Here is a 13,392-nt window from a genome sequence, read left to right as displayed (position 1 = left end):
GGTAGAGAGATCGTGGTAGCGAGCTAAAAGTCAAGTGCTCTCTTCCTGCTGTAGACCTCATTTGGATTCCACATAGCTAGCTAGCAAGCTAACGCCAGCCTTGGGCCTGTATTATTCATAGCTTGACAGATAGCTCTCACTAAAAGCATTGGAACTGGGCCAGGTGGTGATGGAGCGACAGGGGGAAGCAGCACCGCTGCACCTCACTCTCTGCCTGGCAGGAGGAGAGGAGAGGAGAGGATACAGGACATAAGTAAAGGATAGGAAATCGAGGATAGAATAGAGCAGCAGGGAGATGAGCCGTTTTAACACAAGCAGGGGAATGTCTGAGTGGGATAGGAAAAGGGAGCAGGGATATAGAGATGAAGAGAGGTGAAGAGGGGCCAGAGGGTGAAGAAGGAAATCAGACAGAATTATCGAAAGGCCATGCGAAGTTAAAGAACAGTGTGACTACAAGACGTTAAAGCACAGCTTACATTCTACCAGGGATGGAAGATGAGCGCGCTAACCACAAAAAGGATGGAAACGGAGAGAAGGCAGTGGCAGAGACAAAGAGCGAGTGAGTGAAACCGTTTCAAATAGAGGAGAGAAAGAGGCCTGGAAAAAGAAGAGAACAGGCAGCCATCCACCCCCGCCAAGCTCAGCAACCCCTCTGCCTCCATGTGCAGAACCAGATAAGGTCGCATTAATCAAAATCTGCCACTTCCCCTTCCAAAAAAACACCGTCTATGCCATCAACCCCCCTCTGTGAAGTATCTGTCACCGAAACGGAAATTTCCATATTTAATGGGAAAGCTTTATATCACCAAAAAGGCAGTGTGGGCTGAGGGTGAAAAGAACAGAGCTGGTTGGATCTGTCAGCTCTGTCATTAGCTTATACACTTTAGACTGCGTGTGGAGCCTTGGGGTTCATTTCAGTTTGGCTCTGACACCATTGTTATCATTTCAGCAGCGCGGTGATGAAGCTGGACTCAGATTGGTCCTTGTCTTGTAAAACGACAATCATTTGTGTAATAATACTGTATTATAAAAATACTATGTTGTCTATTCTACGTTAAAGCAGTGGTTATAAAATAGGGGTTCAGGGATCCCCAGGCGCCCATGGCACACAGCCAGGGGGGTCTGTAAAACGTTTTTGAATTCATTCATTTTAGGACTGCGACATTTTATAATTTTCATTATCGGTTATTTCATGGCTAATCAATTAATCATTTACTCTATAAAATGTCAAAAAAAAGTGAAAAATGCTCATCACAATTTCCCAGAACCCAATATGACGTCTCAAAAATTGTTTCCTTTGTTCAACCAATGGTCCAAAACCCAAGGACTCTTCATTACTGTCATAAATGACAAAGGAAAGCAGCAAATCCTCACATTTAAGAAGCTGAAACTAGCAAATGTTTGACACTTTTGCTTGAAAAATGACTGAAACAATTAATCAATTATCAAAATAGTTGGTAATTCATTTTCCTTCACTTGACTAATCAATTATAGGTCCAGCATGTACGATTAACAGTCATTTTGTGGCAGAATATTGCAGAAATGGAACATAATATTCTTGAGCTGCAACATTTAATTGATTATAAATCAATTATTAAATTAATGGCCAGCTATTTTGATAACCGATTAATTGTAATTTTTTTAGCAAAAAAGGCAAAATTCTCTATCATTGTCTTAAATGTGAATATTTTCTGGCCTTTTTAGTCCTCTAAGACAGTAAACTGAATATTTTTGAGTTATGGGCAAAAAAAAGATATTTGATGACATCATCTTGGGCTTCAGGAGACAGCAATCAACATTTTTCAGCATTTTCTGATGTAATGAATTAAGCAAGAAAATAATCGACAGATTAATCAACAATGAAAGTAATCATTAGTTGCAGCCCTTTTAATACGTTTTCATCAGTGTATAATCACTTAAAGATCGATCTTTGTGTTTTTGTTACCTTAGAATGAGCCCTTCATGTCCACAGAGGGCAGGGCTGATACAATTAATGGATTATCAAAGCTATCGACAGCTAATTTTCTTTCAATCAATTAATTGACTAATCGTTGCAGCTTGAATCCATTTAAGTGATCGGACTTTAAAAAATGATTTATTTACAAAAATCTTCATAGTTCAGCAAGTAGTGTTTTATTTTTTTTATTTAAAACTTTAATCTATAATTCTTAATAAATAGGTTATATATAAAATCTCAGCCATTAATGGTAGAAACCAGCTTGCTATCATCAGTCCCAGGCTGGATATACTATATTATATATTAGGCCTATCTTATACCTTCTCTTATTTATATTTTATATCATATGTTGCTTAAAATAATTAGAAATCCACATTTTAATTTATGTATGCAGTAATAGTGTATTTTTAATACATGTCTAATATCTTTCTAATACATTTCCCTTGTGCTGTTCTTTCATATATGCACCATAAGAGGAAGTGTGAAAATTAGGCTACGTCAAATTATTCTACCGGACATACGTGAGGGGCCCCTGGTTTGTTTTCTATCTGTTAAGGGGTCCATGACTGAGAGAAAGAGAACCTCTGCATTAAAGAACAATGAGTCTGTTTTCCTACAGAATATTCTGCCCTGACATAAAGCACTAATGCAATTTAAAACACACTTAAACACAACGTTCAAAACCAGGGCCGCCAAATGTACGGTGGCTTGCACATGCGACTTCCCGCATCCTGCCTTCCTCTCTGATGCCATTTGTTTATTTTTTCCCTTTGTAATTCTCCCCCTTATTTGCCTCCTGTGCATATTATGACAAGACTGCAGACTACCTTTCCAACATTAACCGGCGTCAGATAAACAGGTGGTGTTTACGCTTTTTTTTCCTCCTCCTCTTTTTTCCTCTTTTTTTTTTTTTTATAACCGCCTCCCCGAGGAAAGACATCAAAGGGAATAACAGATCATGTGCGGTGAGTGCGGAGCGTGCCAGGGGGACATGGGCATGAAGGGGGCGGTGGGGTTGGGGGTTGGCGAGGGGGCGGGCAGCTGCTTAGGGCCAGCTCCAGGCCGGGCACATTCTGACCTCTAACCCCTGAACCCCCCACAAGCCCTCCGCAATCCCAACCTCCCCCTTTCCCCTCAGCCCTCCCTTCAGAGCAGCTGCCAACTAAATTACATCAATGTCAAAAAGCCCATCTCCTCTGCTGGCGAGATGGAGCCTGGTAAACATGACGCAGAGCAGGAATCACAATATAACACGGGAAGGGCACGCACTGTCGTCTGCACGCCAGAATCACAGTAAAGCGCCAGAATGGTGATATTCTACATTTCTGTTACTGTCAACATTTTCCAAAACCAACAGCGTGTTATTGTTTCTCTCACTTCCCCAGCTGGTCTGTGGCTCACAACCTCAAAATCACCAGCTCCAACTGATGATGTAAATATTTGCAGGTCATGAAAATATACTTATATTTTCTCAAAAAGGCAAAACAATTTTCTGAAACAGCTGTTGTACTTTCTAGCATTACATTACTAAAACTGAGTAAATTGTATGTTGGTTGGGGACTGCTTTAAGCATTTTGTTTTGCGGTACCAGGATACTGTACAACAGCTGGACTCAAATCCCTGCAGTTCTTATGTTCGCGAAAATGAAGAAACTTTTGCTGATGTGTTTTTAATAGTTTTTGGACAACAGTGGAGCTCAATGACACAGAGGAATAAAATATATCAGGCTTTGGCTCCAGAAGCAGGACTTGTTAGAAAGATCTATCCACGTTTTTGTCTTTTCATGGGGTTTGACAACAATGACAAAAATATTAGAATAGAATATCCAGTCCTGTTTTCAATCCCAACGAGTCAAATACGGCATCTTGGTCAGCGCCCCTATGCTTCAAACTATGACACTGTAGTTGTCCCTCTCACATCATTTCCAGCGGCGCTGCTCTAGTGTTATGTTTTTATGTGCTGTCAAAGTCAAGCAGTGTAGCATAAAGAGCCAGAACGTCCATGTAGAGGAGGTGGGGTCACTGGGGTGACTTCAACCAGCAGTTTGAAGACATCATCTTGGACTTGTTGGGGGCATTTTTCACCATTTTTGGACCTAATAATTGATAGCCAAATAATTGTTGCAGTCCTACTTTAATAACACATTCCAGCTGTGTAAGTGATTCTCAGCGTAGATCACATAGTTAGTGACTTCATACCCTGGCAGTTATTCCGTATTCTGTAAGAAAGAAAGACTAAATGAAAGAAGAAAGAATCATTTTCATTCTGCTCTAATTTACTCTGGCCATTTTATTTTTTCCCATCAGCTTGTCCCTGCCAACTAATCCAAATAAGCAACTATTATGACAGCCTCCACTGTGGCTTACATAGACAAATGGACAAGCTGGAGGAAGGAATTCCTTCTCCAAAATGGCTGCTGGGCTAGCAGCTAACTAGCTGGCCTCTGTGTCTCTGTGTGTGTGTGTGTGTGTGTGTGTGTGTCTGAGTTGGGGTGATTGATTGAAGTCATTACGCTGGTGGAGAGACTCCTTACCTGGCTAATCCAGGAGTGAATTTAGCTGCGGGATGACAGATAGCCGCATTACACCCCCCCGAATCTGCTGGCGGATGAGCTCTCCTGCTCAGGACCTCCACTAGAAAATTATGCAAAGTGGCTTGTATGATACACATATCAATGATTTACCAGATCCATCTTAAAATCCCCAAACTCAGTATTACACTCAGTTCAAGGAGTCTGAAAACATAAACTCTTACTAAGTTGACATTCTATTATTATATTGTGTTTTCAGAATACATCATGATCATCATGAAGAACATTATTACCTAACATGCTTTTACACCTGTCTTATATAGTTTTCAAAAATTAAATCAGAATATTGCACAACAGGTTAAGATAGAAACTAATGATAATTCTCATTATCAGATAATGTTCAGAATGCTTCTTATGTCCAAAATCCAAAGATAATTAGTTTACTGCAATGTAAAACAAGACAAATAGACAATTATTGAATTTAAAGGGATAGTTTGGACTATTTGAAGAGGGGTTGTGTGAGATACTTATCCATAGTCAATGTATCACCTTTAGTATAGGGTAATTGGAATGCTTCCAGCATCTGCCTCAGCAGCAAAATGTATGTTAGCCTCCTAGAAAAGGTTAACTTCGCTGCCAGACAGCCATTTCTGACAGCAAACTGCCATTACATAAGCCAAATATCACCCTCTCCAAAGCCACCAGACTCCTTGACAAAAACAGTAAAATTTACCTCATAGAACACTAGAGTTGCTGCCTCAATCAGCTGGTTAGTTTGTGTTATTGCATGACAAAGGGTTAGTTCAGAGTCACCGAAGTCACACAGTAAGACAAACAAAGTAACCTTTTGAGAGAGTGATATTTGGCTTATATAGCAGTGATTTCCTGTTAGAAAAGGCTGCCTTACAGCAGGGTAAAGCAGTGAAAACATTCTAAATATAGTGTACACTTGAACTGATATTGATTAGTTTGGGTGGCCGAAATATATTTTGCTGCTGACCCTGTCCACAGCAGTACATTGCTCAGCTTCCTACACTGAAACTCCAGCTTCTTCTTCAAACTTGGGGCACGCTGACCACCATCCACTGTAGCTGATACACTGATTATGGATAAGTACCTCACCTAAAAAAAATCTGAAATGTCCCTTTAAGAAGCTGGAGACTTCAAATGTTTGCCCTTTTTGCTTGTAAATGCCTAAAATGACAAATCAGCTATCGAATTAGTTGCTGATTAACTTTCTGTCAGATGTCTAATTAACTAATCGTTTCAGCTCTACTAAATATTTTACAATATTGTCATGATCACGCTCTGAATTTCATCTGTCCTTCCTATCATCATATCACAGAATCTACAGAGGAATTTCTGGCATCACATCTGGTGCGGCAGCAGAGACAAAATCCAACATGTGAGCAGCCCTGGCCTGTCTCACGCTGTCTTTAATGCTCTCACAGCTCCTTGATGGGGACAGCATCAGTAAGACATACAAGCAACCTGTGAGGTGGTGCTTTCCATGCATGAGTGGTAGCTGGCAGATATGGACAAATGGAGCTAAAAGGGAGCAGATGAGGCCTTGAATGGGCTCAGGGAACACAGGAACATGTAAGAGGCCCACTGGAGTCGTTGCTAGCCACTGTGCTGTGTCTCAGTCATGTCGAGGCTGATGGTCTTGGTGCGAGTATTTGACTAAAGTTGAGACCGGGTCTATTAGCTGCGGGCTACAAATGCTGGAGCTGGAGCAGTGAATGGGCAACAACAGGCTTATTGAACCAGTGAGCTGAACAGCATGTCTGCTGGGTACTGATGCCTCTGAGCTGCTTCGCCACCGTGCTTGCTGTTGAAAACATACAAACCATTGCATTGTCAAGAAATGGTGAATTTGCAACCAAATATGAGAAGATTCCACTTTTATTAATGAGCCTTTCATGTAAATCCGAGTGGACATGTAATTTCATCATGCAAACATCACGTATGTTTCACTGACACTGAGGATTATTTCGACACCACAACTATAAAGTAGTGTTTTATGAGTTTCAGTACAAACTGTCATTCTGCTGTGTGTGTGTTGTGTGTGTGTGTGTGTGTGTGTGCATGAGCCATAGCAGCTGATATGCGAGCTGGAGCCTGAGACGCCAGAAAACGCCCCAAATTGCAGCGTCTGCCATGCGCTGAGCCTCCTGCACCAAGACACTGTCTTTTGTTCTCCCCTGCTAGCGGGAGAAGCCTGACAGCTCTGAAATGATCCTCTCTCCTCTTCCACACACACACACACACACTCTCTCTCTCTCTCACACACACACACACACACACCTCTCCTTTTCTTTTCAACTACTCTACTATAGATTTCCCAGTTTTGCATTCACACATGCACACACAAAAGAGGTCTATACACACATGCACAAAAACATACATTCTCCTGTCTGTCTCGCTCCTATAGCCTGTATTCCTCCTCCTCCCCACCTCTCGTTTTCTCTCCTTGTCTGTCTGTCTTTCTCTCTCATTTTTCCTCACTGGCTGGCTGTGAGGATGGCGAATCCCTCATGGATTTCTGGAGGGTATCACCATGGAGACGGGGCTCTGCCACACGTGTCTATAGATCCTCCTGCCGGATAGGGGGCACAGCCAGAGGTGGTGCATTCCCTCCATCTCTAGTCTGAGAGAGGAGGAGAAACAACAATGAGCAGGGGTTGAGGGAGAAAAAAAATAGGAGAAAGGGTGGAAGAGTAGGTAGAGAGAAATTGGTGTGAGTGAAGGATTGAGGTAATATACATATACTTTAAGATATATGTGGAGGAGGTGGAGGGAAATGAGCAGGTGAGGTTATGATGGGTGAGAACAGGGAGGGAAAAAATATGAGGTGAGAATGTTCAGGAGAGAGGAGAGGAGTGGAGAAGGAAGCGGCAGTGAGAAGAGGCTGAGGAAGAGGCAACAGCAGCCTCATCCCCATGTCAGGGAGACAAATAGCATGTGATGCTAATGACTGGCTAAAGCTTTTGCCCCTGCTGAGAACAGCCGCTAATATGACTGCTAATAAAGGCACCGTGGAACGCTGTCGCATTCCAGCAGTCGCTCAACTGTCGCCCAAAATTAGCCAAACGGGAGCGCTCATTCTCCTGCCGCTCCTCTCTCCCGCCTCACATTAACGCTCCAGAAATGGGGCCCTCTCTGTAACATTTCCAGAAGGTTTTTTTTTTTTACGTTAAAGGGCCACTTGTTCACTGTGTAATAGAATTTGCTCCATCTTATAATGCTGAGGATGCCCACTCCATAAAATATGAAGTGGTCTTTTTGTGATCTGAGGCTCTTTTCTTCTTTGATTGCTACCTCTAATACCACACACTCCTCTTGGGGGGATTTTGTGATTCTGCCAGGGGACAAAGCAAGGGAAACTTGGAAGGGTAGAGTATTTTCTCATCCTTCCCTTCCCTCTGCACAATGCCTGGAGAATTTATTTATCTTTTTCATTTAAATGCCACCAAATTATTTCTGGAATTTTAATTGCCAAGCGCAGTGAGTGGGATGCATTGCCTGCGATGACGAATGCTGTAGCCAAGGTCACACGGCGACAGAGCCAGGGAACGTGGGATGCAGGAGCTGTGGAGGCTTCCTGTGGCTTAGTCATCGTGGCACTCAGGAGCGCCGGGGCAAACACACCTCTCACAGTGTCACAACAACCTGACGATGCCTCTTAACACGGGGATGAGGAAAAGTCGTTTACATAAGATGCTCTGCAGTTTGGAGCTTTTTAAACAGGAGACAGACATCTGCCCCGCTGTAGGTGGAACTTTTAGCGTAGTCAGGTTGTTGAGCATGTTCACTCCCTGTTATCAAAAGGCCTTTTTGTTTGTACAATCCTGACCCAAAATAATGAAGTGCACTTGACTCCTTTTAAAGATACAATGAAAAAATACGCAACCCAGCATTTATTATTTGCTATCCATTAGCTGATGTTGCAAAGCAATTATAGCATTTCAACAACTTCTTTCAGAGTGATTCAGGTGTAGTTACCATTGAGCTATGCTGCAGCTCAGAGCTTGACAGCAAAGGCTGCTTTACAGGATAGTTCTGATTATTTAATGTGGGGTTGCATGAGGTATCCCCAATCTGTGTATCACCTGCAGTAGATGATGGTTGCTGCATCCCCAGTTTAGAGAAACAGCAGGAGCTAGCGTAGGAAGTTACGCAATGTACTGCAGCTAAATGCATTGTAGCCACCATTGTAGCTGTCAGACAGCATTTTCAGTCCCTTAAACCAAATATCACTCAACCACATCTCATTGGCAAAAACAGTCATTTTGCCTCGCACAACACAGGAAATGCTGGTCTTCCACTGTCTCGATCAGTTGGAAGCAGAGAGGGGCACCAACATGGAAACTGCGCAATGTACTGCTGTGGACAGATCAACACCAGAACATTTTTTGCCACTTAAGGATGGTCCACAAAGTTTAAGTGTATGCTAAATTTTGAATGTTTTCACTGGGGCTGCAACAAACAATTATTTTGTTTATCAGTCAATCTATAGATTATTTTCTCAATTAATTAATTAGTTGTTTGGTCCATAAAATGTCAGATGGTGAAAAATCCTGATCGCTGTTTCCCAAAGCACATGATAACATCCTAAAACATCTTTTTTTTGGTCCACAACCCAATGAAATTTAGTCTACTGTCATATAGGGCTAAAGAAACAAGAAATTATTCAATTATTCATGTTTGGGAAGCTGAGAAGCAAACTAGCTGGTGATTAATTTAAAGGGACAGTTGACCCGAAAATGAAAAATACACATTTTCAGTGCTATTTTTCCATCTAAATGTCTTTGGTGTGAGTTGCAGAGTTCTGGAAATATATGTTCAAACCACCAAAAAAATATATTTGAAAAATTCAAGACTAGTGTCTCTTTCCAAAACTCATGTACCTGTTACTCAAGATAATCCACAGACCTTGTTGTGAGCAGTTTCATGTAGGAACTACTTTCTTTCTAGTAGAAAAGAAAGAAGAGTAGACCAGGTCATGACTTTTGGGAAGAGAGGTTTTGGATTTTTTTGTGTATTTTTCTGGCACTTGGAGCACCACCATCCGAGTGCCATTTAGTTCCTGTATATTAGAGAGAAGGTGGACATTTCTGTGGCTGATCTCTCAAAAACTCTGCAACTCACACCAAAAAAGTCTAGATGGATAAACACCACTACAGGCCAAGGGAAAAATATGTATTTTTGATTTTTGGTGTGAACTGTCCCTTTAGTAGTCAATTAATAATTGTTTAATTATTGCAGCTCTGATTTCACACACATCACAGCTGTATCTTGCCATCAGACAGCCCTTTTGAGATGGAAAACTACCATTATATAAGCCAATATTAATTTCTACAAACCAACCAAACTCCATGGGTGAAATGAGTAATTTGAGTACCGCTGCCTCAATTTGTTAGTTTATTTTTGTAATTGTGTGACTTTGGTGAATCTGAACTAACTCCTTTAGTGACACAATAACCAAACAAACAGATCGAGGTAGCCGTAGACAAGCAACTCAAATGTTCTGTGAGATGAAATTAGTGATTTCACCCATGGAGTTTGGTTGGTTTGGAGAGAGCGATATTGGGCTTATATAACAGCGATTTCCCATCAGAAAAGGCTGTCTGATGGAAAGGTAAAGTGGTGGAAACATTCTAAATATAGTGTAAACTCATTATGGATAAGTACCTCTTACAGCCCCGCATTAAATAATCTGAATTATCCCTTTAAGACTTCATTGTTAAGATAAAGGTAGAGGCAGCAACAGAAGACAGAGGAGGAGAAGGTGGATGATGGCCTGCGTCTGTCTGCCATTCCCACAGCACTTTTCCCTCTCCCTCGCCTCTTTCCATTCCTGCTCCCTATCCTCCTCCTCCTCCTCCTTCCTCCCACTCACCTATCCTCCTCTCCTGCCAGCCTGCCTGCCTTGGCAGCCGCTAACCTGCTGGGACCGGCCCTTGATTTATTTGGAGAGGTCCCTGGAACGGAGGGGCCAGGATGAGTGGCATTTTAATGTGCTTTTGAGATGTTTGGTCACAAGCACTATTGATCACAGTGCCGCACCGCACACCCCCACTCCCTCACTGTCCCGCACACCCTCCCGCTGCCCTGGGGGAGAGGTCTGGCTGTCAAGCAGGGAATGAGTTTCCATGTGGGCTTAGATTAATGAAATGAGGGCTCTGTTTGCGGGGGGTACAGGGGGTCAGACCATTAAGGAATCCCTGGGCCGGGCAAGATTGAGCCTGCCAGCTGACTGGACCCCGGCTGACTGATGGACGTCCGGCACTGAGGAGAAAGAGGGAGAGGAGGGGGAGATGGCTAGGATATTGGACTGTGGGACACACTGACATGAAAAACAGAAAAAGAGGGAACAGAAATCTGTTTGTAAGACTCTGATTCACCTTCCTACAATACCGCCTCACCGCTGCCATGAGCCTTTTCCGCAGCCACTCCAGCACAAAAGCAGCACACATCGACTAACAACTACCATTTTCTTAGTCTCGCACACAGCCTTGTGCCATTCATTCACATCAGGTCTTACTCTAAGTAGCGCAGAGCCGGGGAAACGTCCAGAGGTTGTAAAAATAGGAGCCAGGGATATTTCACAGCCGAGTGAACATGCCCAAAGCGTGTTTAGCTCTCTCACACTCCAGCCTGGACAGGGGGTTTATTTGATGGCCAAAACACTCAGCAGAACTCATCATAATTCTGACTGTGTGGGTGCTTTTGTTCAAACGTGCCAAGTGTGAGCGCACAGCCACACACGTACACAAACTCATACATAAATGTACAAACAGCAGCATGTATTCTAAAGTCACAAACGCGCAGCTTACATTGGTAGGGGGGTATGCAGGTAGCAGCTCGGGGCTCTCAGAGGTTTGATGAGTGAAATGGATTAAACCCCTGTGATCAATAGCCTGAGCGAATACACAGATTATCAGATTAGGATCTGTCCCCCTGCTGCCGAGGGGAGCCAGAGAATACATTAAAATCTGAGGTGCCTTGGCAAGATTCAATTAATCAGGCTACAGGTTGTCTTTTACAGTCAATTCCAGACAAGCAGTTGTGTTTTGCTGCACTCGGTTCACGTCAGAACAAGGGCATATCAGTCTGGAACAAAGTGTTTGCAGAGCATGCACGCAGTGATTTTCTTTTGCCTGAAGAACAAATTGATGCTACCTGAATATAAATGAATGTGAAAATAAACTGAATCTTCTGCTTTGTTTGCTTCAAAGATAGCGATTTTATCCCTTTGTAACTGTTTTCTGGAAGAAATGGAGCATTTTATTATAATTGCTCAATAGTTAATGAGTACATGTCTAATTATGTTGGTTAAATAAAGTTTCATATTTTTCCCAGCAGAAGAACTTAAGGGGCATTGCTTCTCTTGCTCCTTATTCCATTGCTGCTTTGTGTATTGCAGCCTTTCCCAGTGTAGTTTGCAAACCACTGAACCTTAAAGGGATATTTCAGATTTTTTTTTAAATAGGGTTGTATGAGGTACGTCTCCATAGTCTGTGTAATACCCACAGAAGATGGTCAGCATACCCCCAGTTTGCAGAAGCAGCAGGAGTCACCGGTGTAGGATGCTAAGCAATATACTGCTGTGAACAGAGTCAGCAACAAAGCATATTTTTGCCAGTTAAAGTGTATGCTGTATTTAGAATATTTTCACTGCTTTTCCTTGCTGTTAGAGAGCCTTTCCTGTTTGGCAAAATCAGTCATTTTATCTCACAAAACAGTTTCTGGTCTACAGCTGCTGTGTGACTTCTACGTTTTAAAAGGTTAGTTTGGATTCACTGAAGTCACACAGTAACACAAACTAACCGATTAAGACAGTGGAAGCCCAGCAACTCCGAGGACCAGTCCTGCGAGGAAAGATTATGTTTTTGCCAGTGTGGTCTGGTTGAGAGACAGTGGGTCCATACCAATCACCATCTACTGGCAGGTAATACACTTGCCAAGAATAAGTACCTCATACAACCCCACTTCAAAAAAATCCAAATTATCCCTTCAACACAGAGGTCTGACTGCAAATGAGCATTAGCATGTTTGGGCAGGTGAGGCTAACACCCTCTTATCTCCCCTCTGCAGTGTGTACGGCTGCCCGCTGGCCAAGAAGAGGAAGAGTCTAGACAGACAAACCCTGGAAACGTCCCCTAAGAGGAGCACCTACCTAGATGACATGGACAACTCCACCATGGAGGAGTGCTACGAGACAGACGGCACGGAGGAGATGGACGACAGGGAGGAAGAGGAGGAGGAAGGAGCAGTAGAGGAGGAGGAGGAAGAGGGAGAAGTGGAGGAGGAAGAAGAGGAGATGGAGGGCTACATGGACTACAACGAGGAGCAAATGGAGCACGAAGAAGGGGAGGTGGAGAGAGGGGATGGAGAGGGTGAGGAAGAGGAAGAAGAAGAGGAGGTAGAAGTAGAGCAAGAAGAGGAGGAAGAGGGTGAAGAGGAAAGGGTGGAGGAGGCGGACGAAGAGGAGGAAGCGGTAGAGGAAGTGGACTATGAGGAGGGAGAGGAGGAGGAAGGAGAGCAGAATCAAGGGCAAGGTGAGATCATTTTCTCATCATATTTTACTAAAATATATTGACAGATGTTTAAAATGCACTAGAACAACTTTTTTTTTAGAAATTTAAAGAAATATATATATATATATATATATATATATATATAGAAAAAAATAAATCTGTGTATTTTGCATATCTCCTTAATTCAAACCAATGATTACATGTTTCCAAACAGCAAGGAGACTCTCAAGAGGTGAGGTGATACAAAAAGAAAAGATGCATACTACTGTTTGTTTCCACAAAAGTATGTTGAATATTTTAATTTCTGACACAGCCATGGTCTAGAACATAACCCTGTAAAATGGCAAATTATTGTTTGTTTT

At 42.5% G+C, this 13,392-nt stretch overlaps 1 protein-coding gene across 7 annotated transcripts in view; it reads left to right on the top strand.

The window, feature by feature from the left end:
• Nucleotides 1-13,392, top strand: part of myt1lb (myelin transcription factor 1-like, b) — a 142,311-nt gene that overhangs the window by 79,736 nt on the left and 49,183 nt on the right. For all 7 annotated transcript variants that reach the window (XM_084742300.1, XM_084742299.1, XM_084742302.1 and 4 more), the window contains exon 5: nt 12,588-13,051. In XM_084742300.1, the coding sequence (XP_084598426.1) occupies nt 12,588-13,051 (464 nt within the window). The remainder of the gene's footprint in view (nt 1-12,587; nt 13,052-13,392) is intronic.

The sequence above is a fragment of the Lutjanus erythropterus genome, chromosome 18, assembly GCF_056507025.1.
Source record: "Lutjanus erythropterus isolate fLutEry1 chromosome 18, fLutEry1.hap2, whole genome shotgun sequence".
NCBI classification, from domain to species: domain Eukaryota; kingdom Metazoa; phylum Chordata; class Actinopteri; order Lutjaniformes; family Lutjanidae; genus Lutjanus; species Lutjanus erythropterus.
The sequence above is the reverse complement of the archived record's forward strand: the minus strand, read 5'-3'. Positions and strand labels throughout refer to the sequence as shown.